Below are 17788 nucleotides of genomic sequence, written 5' to 3' on the forward strand. Positions count from 1 at the left end.
CATCTGCCACAAATATAACCAAAAAAGAATCGGTGTTCTAGACTATGTAAAGAACTCTTGGAAATCAATAAGAAATAGAAAAGCAAATATTTGCCTGTATACAAATAGGCAAATGATTTGCAATGACATGGATGGAACCAGAGGGTATTTTGCTAAGTGAAATATGTCAACCAGAGAAAAACAATTATCATATGATTTCACTCATGTGTAGAATTTAAGAAACAAAACAGAGGATAATAGGGGAAAAGAGAAAAAGATAAAACAAGATGAAACCAGAGAGGAAGACAAACCATAAGAGGCTCTTAATCTCAGGAAACAAACTGAAGGTTGCTGGGGGGGGGGGGGGGGCGGGGGTGAGAGGATGGAGTAACTGGGTGATAGACATTAAGGAGGGCACGTGATGTACTGAGCACTGGTATTATGTAAGACGGATGGGTCACTAACCTCTACCTCTGAAACCAATAATAACATTATGTATTAATTAATTGGATTTAAATTAAAAAAAATAAAATAGGCGAATAATAAAAATATATATTTCACAGAAAGAATACTCATCAGTAACTAGGAAAATGCAAATGAGGACTACAATGAGAAACTATTTTAAACTATTAAATTGGCAAAGTTTAAAAAACTTCATAGCACTAAGGATGTGGCAAGGATAAGAAGCCAGCAGAGCTTTTTATTCAATGTTAGTGGGAGTAAAAACTGTCATAGCTCTTTGGAAAACACTTCGGTTTTCTGCTGTGAAACTGATCGACCCTTTGCATACCATACTTTTCAAGAAGTTCATTTGCGAGTGTATATTGCAGAGCAGAACGTGAAGAGCAACTTAGATCTCCATCAACAGGGAAACGGATCAATTGCGGGATGTTCAAAGATAATCCCCCAAAGTGATTTTGACTGTTGAGGAAAGGAAGACTCCAAAAACCAAACAAACAAACAAACAAACAAAAAACTATTGTAAATTATTTCATGGGAAAAAAAGAAAATTGGATGGAACGATACAGTTCAGCTTGTGTCTGTTGAGTATAGTAGCATCAGTAGAAATCAGTGCGGCTAGGCAGCTCTCTCCTGGATCACGTTTTAGAAGGACACATAAGAGAGATTAAGGAGACATGTAATGCAGGGTAAAAGTCTGGCTTGAACCTGTTGGTATAATGCGGCAAAGAGGCCAAATCTGGAATTAAAAAAAAAAAAAAACCAACAAAACAAACAAATAAACAACAAAAAACTCTAAAGACAGCAAAATAGTGCCTTTAAAGCTGTTTCTTTTGGATTGACAACAAGGAAAGGAGAGGCCCAGTGCTGAGGCAGATGGTGTAATGTTACATGATGAAAAAAGACAGAATTTCCAACTCTCAGCTTTTATGTTTTCTTTATCAAGGAAAATGGTCCTCAATCTAGAAATGTTAAAGACATCTAGAAGAGGGAATTGAAACTGCATGAGAAATCTAGAGAGAAAAATGAGACAGCAATGAATTCAGGTTTGTAAGCCCAGGTGAGAGATGGTATATAGACTAGTGTCTTGGGTGTGGCATTACTCAGAATTGGTTGAATGAACCAAATTAACCTCCTGGTGTTTGAAATATTGGGTAGATGTAACCTCCGCCTTTGGAAACCCATGGAGAATTCCAGAACCAAAGACTGAATGCTAGTATATTTTCTATGTTTCACATCACATGGGAAAGAAATAGGAATTCTGATCCTGGTCAAAATTCTAGAAAGCATTATGAAAGAAATTGTGAATATTTAGAAAGAAATTTAGAGATTATTAGGAACCATTAGTGTTTACTGAGAAGCTGTGAAAACAAATGTCATTTCCTTCTCTGGGTGGAGTTGTGAGGTTTGTAGTGCCAGTGGACATGGCAGACATTGTGAAGCTTGATTTCAGGAAATTAGTTTACCAAAGTTTCCTGTAACAGCCTCATGGACAAAATATAGACATGTGTGTTGGATGATCGGGTATATTCACAGTGTGTAGAACAGCCTCACCCAAAGCCTGAGAAGGGTCCCTAATAATGGGCCAGATGGCTCTGTTCTTGGTCCAGTCCCATCTGACATTTTGTTTTTCAATATTGCATAAAGGCCCAGGATGCCCATTTATCAATTCTGCAGAAATCCCAAAGCAAGGACTGTGTCAGCTAGATGAAATATTCAAAAGATTCCCCTATGATGGAACAGAATAAACAAGATGATATTTAACAAGATACAGAAAGTCTTGAATCAGGTGAGAGAAAAGATCAGTTGCAGAAATAGAACCTGGAGTCATCAGACTTCACCACTGCCGGTGTGGAAAGACCACCTTCACGTGCAAGGTAGTAGGAGCCCAGTGAAGACACAGGGCAGCTAAGACACCTCTGTAGCCCCAGGGCAGGTCTCTCCACTGTGAGATGTTGATACTCTGTTTGATTCAGACTCGCTTTCAGTTGCATCCTGGAAAATGACTGTTACCATTTATTGAGCTTAAACCACATGCCATTGCGGGGGCTAGGTTAAGGTCTTCGTGTGCACAGTCAATCCCACTGCATTTCTGTAACAGATAAAAAAGGTGGAGGCTCAGGGAGACTATGCTAAGTATTCAAGCTCGCGTGGTGGGGCGTGGAAGCGTACAAGTTGGCTCCCAAGTCTGAGTTTAAAGTAACTTCTATGTTCTATATGATCTCTGGTCTATATATTTTATTCTTTCATTCCCTTCTGTGTTGTCATAGCAAGGGACACGTTGTATTCTCTTTGGCTGTGCAGTGGTGGCTTTCCCTGCTGAACCGCAAGCTCCCAGTTTCCCTAAGAGTTGAAACTGATGCTTATTCATCCCTGCCCCTTGACACCATGAACGTGACTTAGGAGATGTTGGTATTCAACATATTTATAAATTCATTCATTCATTCACTCACTCACCCAAGAAACCTAAGGAAGAATAATATATTGCTTATTTTTCTCCCTCCCTCTTTCCCTTTTAATGCTTTCTGGGTAAAACGTCACTTACATTATCCTCAGCCACCTTGAGTGTCCCTTTGTGTTCCACAGCATAAAGTGTGAGAATCCTAGTGTGACGTTCAGGGGCTTCTATGATGAGATCCTCAGATACTCCCAGACCTCACCATGCACCCCTCCCACCCCCTTAGCCCTGCCTGATCTATGTATCTACTGCCTCTGTTCCATCTCTATGTCTTTGCTGACATTGTTCCTTCTTGGAAATGTTCTCTCCCATCCTCATTATTTCCTCTCCAGGTGTTACTCATTTTTCAACACACCAGTTCAAATGCCACCTTTCTCGGGAAGCCAGCCTCATATCCTGGCCAGGAAAAGCCTCCCTCCTCTGTATTCCCAGAGTACTTTTTTGTTGCTTTATTGTTGCAAGAGTTTCCTAATGATCTATTTTATTCTACCTCTAAATCCACCTGATTCAAAAGAGTCTTAGAGAGAGAGAGAGAGCAGGCATTATGCCTTATGACTATGTCCAAATTTCTCATGATATGTAACATTATCTGTCACTGTATCTCTAGTACCTAAAGTAGTATCCAATACCTATTCAATAAATAGGTGTTATTAAATAGTAAATTTATGGATGAATGGATGGATGAAATGGACAAATGAATGAATTCATCAGAAGTCAAGATCTGCATTATAGCACCAGTTACCCATTAATTATGTAATTTGGGGCACTTTATAAAATCTCTCTAGACCCAACTGTCCATATGAACAAAAAGGTGGTCAAGAAGACAGTGAGGGGGGCACCTGGGTGGCTCAGTCGTTTGGGCATCCTGCTCAGGTCATGACCCCAGGGTCCTAGGATGGAGCCCCACTTCAGGCTTCCTGCTCAGTGGAACCTGCTTCTCCCTCTCCTTCTGCCTTTCCCTCCACTTTCTTTCTCTCTCTCTCTCTCAAATAAATAAAATCTTTTTTAAAAAAAGACAGGGAGACAAGGGAACTCATTTTTATGGATGACTTACTAGGAACAAGGCAATGTGCTAAGGGTGTGACTTACCTTACATGCCTATAAGAAGGAGGGAAGGAGTGAGGAGGAGGGGGAGTGCTATACAAGCAGGAGAAAGCCTGGGCTTAGGATAAAGTTCACTTGAGTTCAAGCCCTGGTTCGGCCACTTACTAACTGTGACCTCAGGAAAATTAATCTTCTAAACCTCTGCTTTCTTCAGCTCTCAAGTGGTGACAATAAGCAACCCTACTGGTGAGTTTGTCATGAGGATTAAATGTGATGTCCCATGTAATGCATGGAACCCGCTGACTTGCGCGTGATCACTGCTTAATAAACAGTAGCTTGTTACTGTTGCATTACTTGCATGTCTTGTTGTTCAGTTTAACCAGTGAAGAAGTAAAGGCTCAAGGTCACGTATAACTTCCGTCTGCACTGTCATCCCCTCTGCCTATGGGACACTCCAGTACAAATCCTCCTAGAGTGGCCATGGGCTTTGTAATACAGCCCGTGTCCTCATTTCACGGTGAAATACTAAAAAGCCACCTCCATGTTGCTACTTTAGAAATACACCCAGGTTTTATCATTATATTATCTAAACCTTGAGCATCTAGCATTGCATATCTAAAAGCAGTGTCAGTTTTCTCATGGTTATTCTTACGTTCAATAAAGGTCATAATCTAAGTTATAAGAAGATATGAATTTAGCTCTCCCAGCGAGACTCAGAGCTGGTAACATTTTTTTTTCCCATTATTGGCTTTTCTTCGTGCAAAAATAAAAAAATAGCCATCACCACCCCTCTATGATTAAATGTGGCATGGGTGTTTCAGCCCCACGAAGGGAGCCACACCCCACCTGGCCACTCACTAATCGTTTGATTTGGGAGAAGAAAGGGAGGAGGAGATAGTAACCAGGAGAGTTTCTAGGGTTTTCTTTGGTGGAGAATGTGATGTGCAAGCATACAGAAGTTTCACAGAGGACGTACTCAGAGGCAGGCGAAGTTTCATTTACGGCAGGGCATTATCGAGATTACATGGCTGTTGGAGCCAAAGGATTCCTGCCCTCAGTGTCCAAGAGGACCTCTCCCCCAGAGCATGCCCAGGGGGGTGTGATTTGTCGGCCCGCAACCTGCAACCAAGGCGTCAACAGGCCATCGGGGGGCTGCCACCTGCTGAGCCTTTTTCCGCTACAAACATGGCCACTAACGCAGCTCCTAACCAGGTTGATCACGGGGAGAGAAACGCCAATCTAACACATTTGCTGTTGATTTCTTAAGCAGATTCAGGCACACAAGATGAAGCACAGCTTTTGCAGGAATGGTTTAAGCTGGCTCTGGAGAAGAATAAATTAATGCGATATGAGTCGGAGCTACTGATCATGTAAGTAAGGCAACACAGATAACAGTGAGTCCTAAAAGCAAAGGGGGTGGGAGAGGGGCGGCTCGCCCGCCCAGGTTGAAGTCCCAAGAATTCTTCTCCTCGTGCATACAGAACTGTGATTGAGGCAAATTGATATTTGGCGTCTTGCATATCCTGTTGGCATTAGCACAGAGAATCTCCCGTTGTCTGTTCTCTCTCTGGAGTCCTGTGGCTGAAATTGATGTCAGGTGACGGGTCTGGAGCTGGAGAGCATTTGGATAAGGTATTTCCAGTCTATCCTTGTCCCCCACCCTGGGCCAGTGGGGGCAGGGGGCACCTGTAGCCACGCACCTGTGATGGGGAGGCATGTTCTTGGCCTCTGGGTATGAACCCTGGAAGGGCTTGGGAAGATCTGCCTAGCCACGTCCTTGAGTATTTACCATACTGAGGGACTCTGAACGTGAGGTTGAAGGCTGCTGGGAGATCAAAAGGTGGAGCTGGATCTCATCACACTGGGACAGAGTTGAAGGTCACTCAAGCCAGGATGCAGACATATCTCTGGGGTAACCATTCAGCCCACTGCACTAACCTGACCCCATTGTTACCCATATTCCCCTATGGCATCACAAAAGTTAATGGACCCACTTGCTTCTTAGGGGCAAGTCTTTGACTCTAGCCCAGCGGATCTCACCTGGGGACAGTTTTGCCCCCCAGGGGATATTCACCAATATCTGGAGACATATTTGGGTGTCACACCTAGGAGGTGATGCTAGCATCTAGTGAAGAGAGGCCAAGAGTGCTACTTAACATTGTACGATTCACAGGATGCCCCTCTCCCTGCCACCAACAGAGAGTTATTCAGCCTAAAATGCCAATAGTGTCAAGATTGAGAAGTCTTGCCCTAGATCTATGGCAAGGCTCAGAGTAATCAAGAAGGCAGGTCTGCTCCAGGCTGGCTGATCCCAAGAAAAAAAGGGTGTGAGTTGAGTTCACCTAGTTTCTTCCCAAATCTGCCTCTCCTGGGGGTGAGAGTGAGTAAGAGTGGTCTTCAGTCTTCTGGGGAAGGAGGCCAGGAGTTACACTCATTGAGCTCCATGGACGTGGAAAGAATGTCCAGGAATGAGGAAGAAGGCATCTTCCTTAGCGATTATTTTTTCGATCACTGTTTTTTAAGTTGATACACGTGCTGAGACTCTGAGCAACACCTGTCCTTGTCCACCTGACTGCAAAGCCCTTTTTACACAACCCTACCATCCGCCTCTGGACCAGATCTGAATCACAACGTTCATTCAACAAAAGCATATCCAACACATCCTCTGTGTCAGGAACTGTGCTGGGTACGGTGGAAAGAAGAATGAGCGGGCCACAGTCCCTATCTTCTAGGATCTCATGGTTTCAGGGGAGACAGACATGCAAACACATAGCACACCAGCGATAAGAAAACATGGCGAGAGCTCCGTGGAAGTTTGTGGCAGGAGCAGCCTTGTCTGTGCGTAGGTTCTCCCTATGACGATCAGGAAGGCAGTGGCTCCTGCTCCCAGTGCTCAGTGCCTGGCTTCCCTAGTTAGCACGTGGCCAGAGGGAACTTTCTTCTCCAAGATAGGCCACAGGGAAGAACTCAGGCATGGGAACTAGATGAAAGCGGGCAGGAGCTCTGTTAAAGGATGGGTTTTAGTTTAGAGAAAGAGCTGTTGGAACAGGGACAAACATCCTAGACAAGCAACTTGAGTGCTTTGGGAAAGCAGATGCCAAGACAGGACTAGAAGCGCAAGAGTCGGGGCGCCTGGGTGGCTCAGTCGGCTAAGAGGCCGGATCTTGATTTCGGCTCAGGTCATGATCTCAGGGTCCTGGGATCGAAATCTCTGTCGGGCCCTGCCCTCAGTGGGGAGTCTGCTTGGGATTCTCTCTCTCCCTCTGCGACCTCCCCGCTGCTCTCTCTCTAAATAAATAAATCTTGAAAAAAAAAAAAAAAAAAAGAAGCAAAAGAGACATAGTAGGATAAAGGAGAATGGAAGGGGGAATAAGAGGGAAGTCGCACACCCTCTGTGGTCCTGACACCTGTGAAGGGAGTGGGGAGGAAAGAGAATTGGGCGGAGGAAACTCCGAACTGCGGTGCAGCGCCGAGAACGTCTCAGCCCGGCCAAAGAGTACAGGAGCAAAGATGCCACCAGAGGAGTCCAGCTCTAGCGCTGCCCGCTGTGCTCTGTCATTGGCAGGATGCTGTCTGGGCACAGTGTGGCCTCAGCACCACACTGAGTAGACTGTACCTCAGGAGTCAGCTCTTGGCACTCGGCCCAGAAAGTTCTCTCCTGAAGGAAGCCTTGAGTGGTACATTTCCACGGGCAACCAGAGAGGACCTAAGAGAAGTTCAGAGTCAATAACAAAAGGCAGAATTTTTTTTTTAAAGATTTTTACAAGTAGGCAGAGAGGCAGGCAGAAAGAGAGGAAGGGAAGCAGAGTTTCCACTGAGCAGAAAGCCCGATGCGGGGTTCGATCCCAGGACCCTGGGATCATGACCTGAGCTGAAGGCAGAGGCTTTAACCCACTGAGCCACCCAGGCGCCCCCAAAAGGCAGAATATTTTAAACATGGCAGGGATCTTGGCCCAAGTAGCAGGAGAAGTCACAGAAATAGGGCAGCAACAGCAGGGCACAGCAAAATGACCCCAAAGCTGTGGCAGCTCCATGCACACAGCGAGAGGGGCTGGAAGCGAAGGCCCGGGCGCTGTCAAACAGAGGCCCTATTCCCAGCCCTCCCCCACTCGGGTGTCTCTGTAGCAGTGAGCCTCTCTCACCTCAGCCTCTCTCTTCTCTCTCAAAACTCTCTCCTCTGGGTTTCTGTGATGCTGCCTCGCATCATCTCTTTTCAGAGCTCATTTTTATCTCTTTTTTATATCTTTTTTATCTCTTTTCAGAGCTCGGATGGCTTCCTTCCTGGCTACATCTCTTTTTTTTTTTTTTTTTTTTTTTTGCCTTCTCAGTGTAGGCATTTCCAAGCTCCTGTCTTCAAACTTTCCTTTCTCTGTAGTCTTCCTTTTAGGGATCACAGGGTTTCAACCACCATCTCTGACCCCTGCAACATCTGTGTGTGGTCCTGATTTCTCCTACGCGCTCCAGAGTTGGGTTTCCGAAGGGGGGAACCTCCACATTACACATGGCCTGGCATGTGGGCCCCTTGCCCACACATCAGATAGCCCCAGGCATTGAAAGGTCAAGGAGTGCCTAACTGACCTTCACCAAGAATGAACTTCACTCCTTGACTCTGCTGTTTCTATTGGCGGAAGCAAGGAGATCCCAGCCTGATGACTCCAAAAGCATCACAGACTCTTCTTTGCACGTCTCCTACCACTGGACGGAGAGCTGTGCGGAGGTTATGGCTCTGCCTGAACAAAATGGCTCACTCCTGTCTCCTCCTCCTGGTTTTGTCATTTACCACAATCGGAGATCTGGGAGCTGTTAGAGGCAATACTCGAAGTCATGTTGCCCCTAAAAGAGAAGAGAGTTTCAGATTGTCATTGCTTCTCCCCTGGATTATTCTAGCCTTTTCTTAATGATCCGTCCCCAGAGGGTGGCCTGAGTGGTCTTTCAGATGCCCCCTGGGATCACATCCCAACCTTCAGCTGCTCCTTCATCTCTGGCCTTCAGCGGAACCCAGCAGCCCTTCTCAGCTCCTTCAGCCCCAGACCTTCCCATTTAAAGATATTCCAAGACCCCAGTTTTAATTAAAAGGAAAAAAAAAAAAAAAAGAATGTAGTAACTATAGTCAGTGAGCTTACTCACTGTTTTAGGCATATCTTCAGTATTTACAAGGTGTGAACATTTTCTTACCCCCAGGGCCCAAGAATTAGAATTGGAAGATCATCAAAGCAGACTGGAACAGAAATTAAGACAGAAAATGCTCAAGGAGGGTGAGTACAGGGATATGTGTTTGGGCCCCTGTGAAGGATATTTTTCCCTGGAAAGGCACTTGCACAGAGCACACCCCAAATCCCAACGCAGGGCACTCCTCCCACCTTGTGTGAGCAGCCTGGAGGCGGAGGGAGAGGCTGGGGAGGGGGAAGCCCACCGGCTGCCCGGCGAGATGCTCTGGCTGGCTTTGTTCACCTGGCCTATGAGGGCAGCATTGGACTCCGTCGCACCAGCTAAGAGAACAAAATCGTTCATTCACTCCCCCCTCTATTCAGTTTAGAAATATTTGCTGAGAGTCTAGTGTGGGCCTGGTGCATGAAGAAGAGCTCCCCTGCCCTGGGTTCTGGAGAAGCCAACGTGCAGACGGGATTGTCATACACCGAGATGAGGGCCAGGACATAGGTGCCTGACGAAGGCGGGCCTCGTTCTGCGGGGCACTAGACATGGTATCAGAAACAGCCTTCCCCCCATGGGCCAGGGCAGGGCGCATGTGAGAAAATGATCTCTACCATGAAGGAGGAGAGTGGAAATAAATTCGGTTGACATGCTGTCTTGATTATGTGTTCATTGGCTCTAGCACGCCAGGCGTATTCACTGTTTATGCCTTAGACCTAGGTTTGAAAGGACAAGTTCAATGATTTCTTTATACCTCATGGCCCAAACATGGCACCTCCCTATGGGGTTGCCTGGTACAGGGCAAGCACCTAGTAAATATTGGATATTAGTAAATATTAGTCATCATCATGGTTAGTTTTACTTAGGCATTTTATCCCCATTTTACAGTTTAGAAACGAAATCTCAGCACACTTGGCATGCGTGAGGTAAGTGGTAAGGGGGCTAAAGTTCCGGAACAAACCACCACAGACTCAGGGACGCCTGCTCTTTCCCACGTAGTAGTGATCTGTGGACTTTCTTCGTAGCCAAAAATTCTTTTTCTAGCAAAATCCTTACAGGGCTGCACTCACTATACAGAATAAATAAAATTGGTATACATCGTTTGTATTTGTCAGATGGACTCAGATGAGTCCCCTGATGAGAAGCCGAGTTTGAGAGAGAGGTTTTTTTCTGCGTTAATTACCAAATAAGGACCAACACTGGGATATACCTAGATGAACAAAATATACAACATAATATCTGATTTATACATTTAATAAAAATTTCAGTTTGCTCCATTTCAGGGTAGCAAAATAAATACCACCAACAGACCCCATGAGCCACCTTTGAATTTTCTTTTTAAAAAAAATTTTGTTTTTTAAAGATTTTATTTATTTGTCAGAGAGAGAGAGAGCAAGAGAGCAAGCACAGGCAGACAGAGTGGCAGGCAGAGGCAGAGGGAGAAGCAGGCTCCCTGCCGAGCAAGGAGCCGCATGTGGGACTCGATCCCAGGATGTTGGGATCATGACCTGAGCCGAAGGCAGCTGCTTAACCAACTAAGCCAGCCAGGCGTCCCTTTTTTTAAAATTTTTTTGTGAGGATCGAGGATCATACATCTCTTCACTCCTCTCTGGTATAACGCGCCCCCCAAAAAGCTTCTTCATTTTGACTATACCTGAGATCATCTTCCATAAAAGCTTTATCCCCCTAGTTAGCAAGAAAGAAAAGAAAAGAAGAGAAAAGAAAAGAAAAGAAAGGAAAAGAAAAGAAAAGAAATGTATCCCTCTCTAGTAAACTCAGTCCGATGGAATAATTTAGACAGTCCGTGTAGGAAGAGCTCAGTCTCTTTGGGATGAAAATGTCTTGGAGATGGCAACCTTTTCCTTCAGTTCTTCTCCCTGAGGCCAGGGAAGCCTGAGGCCAGGGAAGCCTGAGGCAGGTTTGTGTGAATTTGAGGCATTAGCTGTCTGTACTGGTTGCTTTGACTGGCTGAGCCCCCACACAGCTGTCTGGTCACCGGGCTGCCATTCTCTCTGCTGGCATTTGCAGCTAAGGATCTTAACATTGTGGCTGGCATCCACCCTAGCCTGGGCCCTCCTCGGTGTGCCTGGAGCCTGATGGCGTTCCCTGGCACCTCCTCCATTCAGCTTGGCCACATGTCTCCGCTGTGGGACCATATCACTCCTCAACATGGGGAAGCCCTCTTGGGGGCCTATTGAACAGCTACCTTTGATGGCTCCGGGGCTGGTGGGCACTTCTGGGTCCCACCTGGGCCATACACAGCAGATGGAGAGCTGGAAAACCAGACTCAGACCCTTCTCTGCCCAACCACAATGTACTGTCCCATGTTCACACACGAGGCGCCCTTCCAGCCGACTTCTTCCCAGAATTCCATCCAAGGGGCAGGGTAAGAATCCGTTGGCCCCCAGTGTTCCCATCAAATGGTATGACATTTCTTGGCTCAGAATAGAGAGGCTGGAGCACAGGGCTCTCATCCTCTGCTTCTCTTCTCTCTCCCATAAAACATGAGGTGGAAAGGGAATGATGCTTCCCCATCTCCCTTTTGTCATGTATACCTTCTTCCTGACCCTGTCCTCAGAACTAATCCTGTTGCAAGAAACAGAGGCCCTTGGCTGCTCCAGGATCAGTCTCACTACCTAGTCCCCAGTTTGCTGAAGGGAAGGGGCGAAGGTATTTAATATAATGTCCTTTCCCAAGGCAGTAGTCTGGATGACAAGACTTCCATCTGCCTTAACATCTCTTTTGACTGTTGGAAAGCCATTACGATCTGTTTCTTAGCCTTGCCTTTCCTTTTGCAGCCATCTCATGTCCCCCAGGCAATTGGAGGCATCAGGCCAACTAGGAAGAAGATCTTGTACTCTGAAGGCAATAGGGAAAACATAGTCACAGGCTGGAGACACAGTCCCATTGGCCAACCGGAGTCCTGCTTTGCTCCTGCTTGGTCTCCACTCAAAGGCTGCAATTTGTCATGAACTACACATGAAGAAAAGGATTCTCCGCATTAAATCGTAGCCACTGATGCAGACGGCTTACTCAGAACTTTGCACGTAGATTTCTTTGCTGCAGTTCAGACATGTTTAGGGAAAACAGCCTTTTTGTTGTTTGGCTGGTTTCTTTTTTGCCGGGGAGGGGAGGCTGGAGGACTAGGTCGGGCTTGGTGGATACTCTTTCCCTCACAAAGGGATTTCCCCCTGTTGCTTTATCTGTAGCCCCACGATGAAAACTGAGCCGACTGCCGCACAGAGCACCCTCCTTGCGAATCTGTGGCTTCAAGAACAGTCCCCTGGTGTTAAATTCATTTCCTTGTTTTCTCCGTGGAAATTAAAAGGCAGAAACAAGTCCAAAACAATCAAGAAACGTCCACACCAAGAGCTCTCTCCCTGGGCCAAATGTTACCTTAGGTCTCACGCTTTTCCTTTTTTGCTTTTTAGAGAGCCAGAAAGATGAGAATGATCTGAACGAGGAGAGAGAAATATTCAGCGAGATGATGCAAGTGATTGAACAAAGGGACAGACTCGTGGACTCCTTAGAGGAGCAGCGCATAAAAGAAAAGGCTGAAGACCAGCACTTTGAAAGCTTCATATTCTCCAGGGGCTGTCAGCTGAGCAGGACGTGAGCAGGCCCAAGGGGCGCTCTCCGGATGCTGGCTGAGGGCGGATGGGGCCAGGAACACCCTATGTACTCACGATTCCTTTGGCAGGATCTGGGGTACCTGGAACTTAAGCGATGCCCTATTGCCATCTTTTCTTAAACATGAAAATTCTCCCATCTGGAGTACAGCTGCCCGAGACCCTTCCAGAGATTCTAATGAAGAAAATACAAAGACTGTTATGAGATCAGCAGTCCCTCTGGCAGGTCTCACCTTGGAGGTGACCTTGGCAGATGACCAGCATTGTTTTCCCGAGAAAGGGACATGGAGATCGACTTTCCTGTTGCCTTTACCATTTATCTTCCCAATTCATTGAGTTACACATCTCCAGGTTTTTAAGAAGCTGCCTTTTCATTAATATATCCATATTTGCCTTTTTTTTTTTTTTTTTTGCATGGATGACCGGTTTCCAAATGTCAGAAAGAAGCAGCCACGGTTTAAAGATTAGGTTAATATTTAAATTGTGTTTCCAGAAAAAAAAGGAGAAACCTTGAGATTACTGGTTACATAAAGCAAATAACTCATATAGCAGGTGTTAATTCAATCCTGGATTTAATTTACCAGTTGTATTTGTAAGCCTTAATATAATATACATAAGCAATGAGAGTTGAAGACAACATTTGAGCCTTAATTTTGTTTAAAAAACAAAACAGAAAAAAAAAAAGGAAAGAGAAAAGGAAAGAAAACTCTGCCCCTGGAACATATGAAAAGCATTTCTAGAAGATGAATAGTTTTCCAGTGCTTTTCTTATATGGCTATTGGTGATGGCAAAAGGGAAACTCATTTGTTGATAAAGTGTCATTGAGGCGGGTGCTGCTACTGAAGCACACCCACTAGAGATCCAAGATGAGGATGCTTCCCGAAGGCAGTCTTCTCGGGTCCAAAGACAAGCATCTCCAACACTTTCTCCAGGGATCCCCTCGGAACTCCACCAGACAAGGACGAAATCACTTCTGAACTTCCCCCGGGTAGCTGAGTGCCGTGACCCCATTTACCAAATACAGGGACCAAATCTCAGACTGGGTTGTGGATTTTTTAAATGACATTTTCAATGTGAAAAGAAAACCAAGAGATGGAGTTTTGTGCACTGACGAGGGATTCCTGGGCCCTTCTGATGGGTCCCATGCGAACCATGTTTTACATAGTGATCTGTTGTCAGAAATTGATTGTTTTCCCTCAATGGGATTCTTTGAAGATTCAGTCTGTCACTGACAAGAGACGGACTGAGGAACTCTTTGTTACGTGTTTGCCCTCTCTCATTTCTGCAAGTGTGTAAATGGGTCGCTGAACAGAAGGTGCTTTGCGACAGTTGACTCTGACCAGAGACCTAACTCTCCTCAATGTAAGTTGACCGTGAACCGCTTCTGTCTGAGATGCTATCCATGCATGCCAATTTGGCCAGCCGACAAGCCGGAAATTAGAAATGTAACTGGGTTTCCCAAGCCCGCCCACACTTGGAGAGGTGTTAAATGGAAACTTTCCATGGCATACCAAATTCCAAAGGTTGCAATTCTCTTTTCCTATCTTCTTTCCTTCCTTCCTCTTCCTTTTTCCTTTCTTTAAAAAAAGAATCAGATCTTCTAGTGCATGAATTCTTCTATGAGGGAATATGTGCAGGCATCGAGCTATCAAAACTGTGCCATTTATGGCTATTTATTCTTATTTATTTATATATTTGGTGGAAATTGCTAATAGGATTTCCTCCTATTTCTGGTTTTCCTGTGTTATGCTACGGGCACTAAGATATTGGTATATAAGCTATTTAACAGACAAATAACCCAGTTGTTGGGGACAGTGAGTTGCAAAGTATTAAAGATTTGTAGAGGTAGTTAAAATAATATTTTCAGTCATTAGGTATTTAAAGGTAAAACTATGGATACTCAGGAATTTTAATTCATTTAAAGGAGAGAGATATAGAACTTCAGTTTTTATTTTTGAATGTTCAGAAATATCCAAACCCAGTCTTTTCTGTCAGTTACATGAAAGCGTGCTATCATTTCACAGAGGCTGCTCACATGTATAGTGTCTGGGTTGTTGTTATAAAAAGAATTAATTGCCACTTATTTTAATTTGTTCTGTTTTCATCTAAAAGAAAGGTTCTCCCAAGAGGGCCAAGAAAGAAGGTGTTTCTTGGCCCTCGTCTTCTGTTAATAGACAAGGGAAGCAATTTGTTCACTTTTTCTTCCGCAGACTGTTCTGTAGTTTAAAGCTGAGTCTTATCTGGCCAAGTTGGAACATAAACCTCATATGTAACAGCCTTCTACTTACTACGGCTTTCAGCTTGGTGGTACATGACAGTTTCAACGAACACTTCCAAAAGGACATAAATAATGTGGCTGTTGAATTATTTTCCATAGTTCCATTCCTTATTCACAAATAAAGAATGTCGTAAGACCCTCAAAATGTAAAATACTGTACATTTTAAAGATGGGGTTTTTTTAACGCAATATGAATAGGAAGGATTATGATGAAAACAACTTCTTCTGTCCCATAAAAGAGCACTCGTGATCAAAGCTGGACAACGTAGGGCTCTGGATGAGACAGAAAGCCCCAGCCTCGTGTCATGTGTTAGAGACAGTCTCGTACAGCTTTTAAGTTAAACTGAAGGGCTCACAATGGTCGCAAGGTAAGGGTTTAACATAAGAGGGATGGAGAGGACAGTTCTCAAGCTTCCTCTCCCAAACCATTCGTTGGTTGATCTATGTGTTTAACAAACATTCTCTGATTGCCTGTGGGGTCGTGCAGCCCTGAGCAGATAATGGCATGAGGGAAGAATATTCGTCCTCCACCCACAAATAAATGCAAAGAATAATAAACAAACAAATAAACAAGTACCACTTCCAAATAAATACAAAGATAACTATTTTTATTACAAGCATCAGCCTAGTCTACTCACATTTGTCTCAAGGATAAGGACTTTAAACCCCAGCAACCGCAGCACTCCTGTGGCAATTAAAATAAGTTCGTTTCTACAACTGTGAAAAGTAATACCAGCTTGTACCGTTTGCTTTAAACCTTGACTTGGGCAGTGTCAGGCTGCTTGGAATCAATCAATGCTGAGATGCAGCATGTTAATTGCAACTGAGAAAGGAAGTGGCAGGTGTTTCTAACTCTGATGAGCTGCAATGAAATTGATGTTTTCTGAATTCTGGAGGCAAATGACAATTCAGCAATGTCTGTCTTCCCAGGAAGCAGATTTACGGGCTTTTCCTTCCAAACTGAAAATGGCAGTAAGTCCCACCCAGGTGGCTGATCAGAGAAGTGCCTCAGCAGGGCAGAGGTGGCAGGGGACAGCTGGGGCTGCAACATGAACAGAGAGAGTGGCAGTCATTGGACGTGGTGAGCTCGAATGGAGTTTACTGTAATAGGAAGGTTCACATACAGGGGAGCGTGTACTATCTCACCTACTGTTTATCTTCTAACCTCACTGCTGAGTAGCTTGTAAAAGATTAATTTGCTCCAAGCATTGGAAACTATTCATGTGGACTGAAAAGCGTTACATGTACGCTGCTATAAATACTGAAATGAACCAAAAATAAATGGTTTTCTGTTAAAGCAATCACAACGTTTTCATGTGGGCTTGGTCTGGCACTTCCGAGGGCAGCATCCATTCCATTTCTTTCTTCGAAAGGACCAGGGCAAAGCTTTGATTTCATGTGGGAGACTGTGAATTAACGCTGGATGCTTTTTTCCCACGGGGGCACTTGGAAGGACTTACCTGGCCAGTGGATCAGACTGGAATGGGAAGAGGAGTGAATTGCCTCGGGTCTGTTGTTCCAGCCAAGAAAGTGACCCTCAGAGCTGGGGAAGGGGAGATAAGGAGCCAATCCTGGTTCCACCTCCCCGTTCATCTTACCTTCTCACCTGGCCTGGCCTGATATTGTATTACATTCGCTCAGCAGGAATGCTCCCGCCTACACCGAATTGGCCTCTTTCTTCAATGCATACTTTCAAGACCGAGTTTATTTGTTTCCATTCTTAATCCCAGTGAATGCAAATTTTCATGAAATGTGTCAGCACAATCCACCAGAATTGCCACATCAGGTTAGCCAAGTGGCCAGTCCCCAGCATTTCACACTGAGTTTCCCCATTGTTGAAAAGCTTTGTCTGCTGATGGAATATTTGCCATGATCTACTTTTTCCCATTGAATATTAACAACAAGTAAACATAACTGCAGATAAGAGCCCCTATTTTGCAAGCGCTAACATTTCAGCAGCAGGGGAAGCAGCAGCTAAGGCCAGACACTTTTGATGGCACTTTACAAATGTTCTTGTGCTGGTGCTGGGGCTCATCTGCCCTTCTCTGGCTCTCAGAGCCACACACTCTCAACCTTTAGCTGGCCCGTTCACTGCGACTCACCAGCCCTCAGCTTTCCGGGCATGCGTGGTAGTGTCATGCTCACTCCCTTTCCCAGCTTGTTTCTAGAAAAATGAAAAGCCCAACCAGTGCTGTCAGGGCTCCCCTGAGGAGCCCTCTCACCCTGATCGTGGTGCTGGGTACTACGAATTCAGCTCACCTCACCTGCCAGCTGCTGTAATAAGCTCTGTGAGTGCATTATTCCATTTAATCTTGGAAGCAAAATCCTTCAGATAGCCTATTCTGGGGATAAGACTGAGCCACAGAGGCTCAGTTGACCTGGTCGTCCAGGTACGAAGGAGTGAAACTAGGGCTAGACCCAGATGTCGGCCTCCAGAACCTGGGCCCTCGACCACCGGGCTAGACAGCCTTACCCTGTGTCCTCACCCAGACCTGCACCTGCTGTTTCCTTCCCTTCCTTTCCTAGATTGGTTCCCATTGTCACTCTCCCCCAACAGCTCTCTGCCCAGCCCTGCTCAGGGGAAACTGGGCATGGAAGCCCAAGCCACCCCTTTGGCGTGCTTTGTGTTTCCTTCCAACCTGCATCTAGCTATACTCTAACATGACAACAATCTTTTAGAACAGGTAAGTTACCTAACCTCCACCACCCCTCACAAAAATCTTTCAATAAGCATGATACTCTAGGAAGATGCATCTTGTTTATCCCAGGTTACCAAACACCCGTGACACA

At 45.2% G+C, this 17788-nt stretch overlaps 1 protein-coding gene across 6 annotated transcripts in view; it reads left to right on the forward strand.

The window, feature by feature from the left end:
• The window catches only part of MICAL2 (microtubule associated monooxygenase, calponin and LIM domain containing 2), a 216382-nt gene extending 200689 nt beyond the window's left edge, over positions 1 to 15693 (forward strand). For 5 of the 6 annotated variants that reach the window (XM_047690500.1, XM_047690501.1, XM_047690503.1 and 2 more), the window contains 3 exons: positions 5208 to 5310; positions 9122 to 9195; positions 12523 to 15693. In XM_047690500.1, the coding sequence (XP_047546456.1) occupies positions 5208 to 5310; positions 9122 to 9195; positions 12523 to 12707 (362 nt within the window). In that variant the 3' untranslated portion in view covers positions 12708 to 15693. The remainder of the gene's footprint in view (positions 1 to 5207; positions 5311 to 9121; positions 9196 to 12522) is intronic. The other variant, XM_047690499.1, reaches the window with a different exon arrangement.
• The last annotated feature ends 2095 nt before the right edge of the window (positions 15694 to 17788 follow it).

Source organism: Lutra lutra, chromosome 10, assembly GCF_902655055.1.
Source record: "Lutra lutra chromosome 10, mLutLut1.2, whole genome shotgun sequence".
Lineage (NCBI taxonomy): Eukaryota > Metazoa > Chordata > Mammalia > Carnivora > Mustelidae > Lutra > Lutra lutra.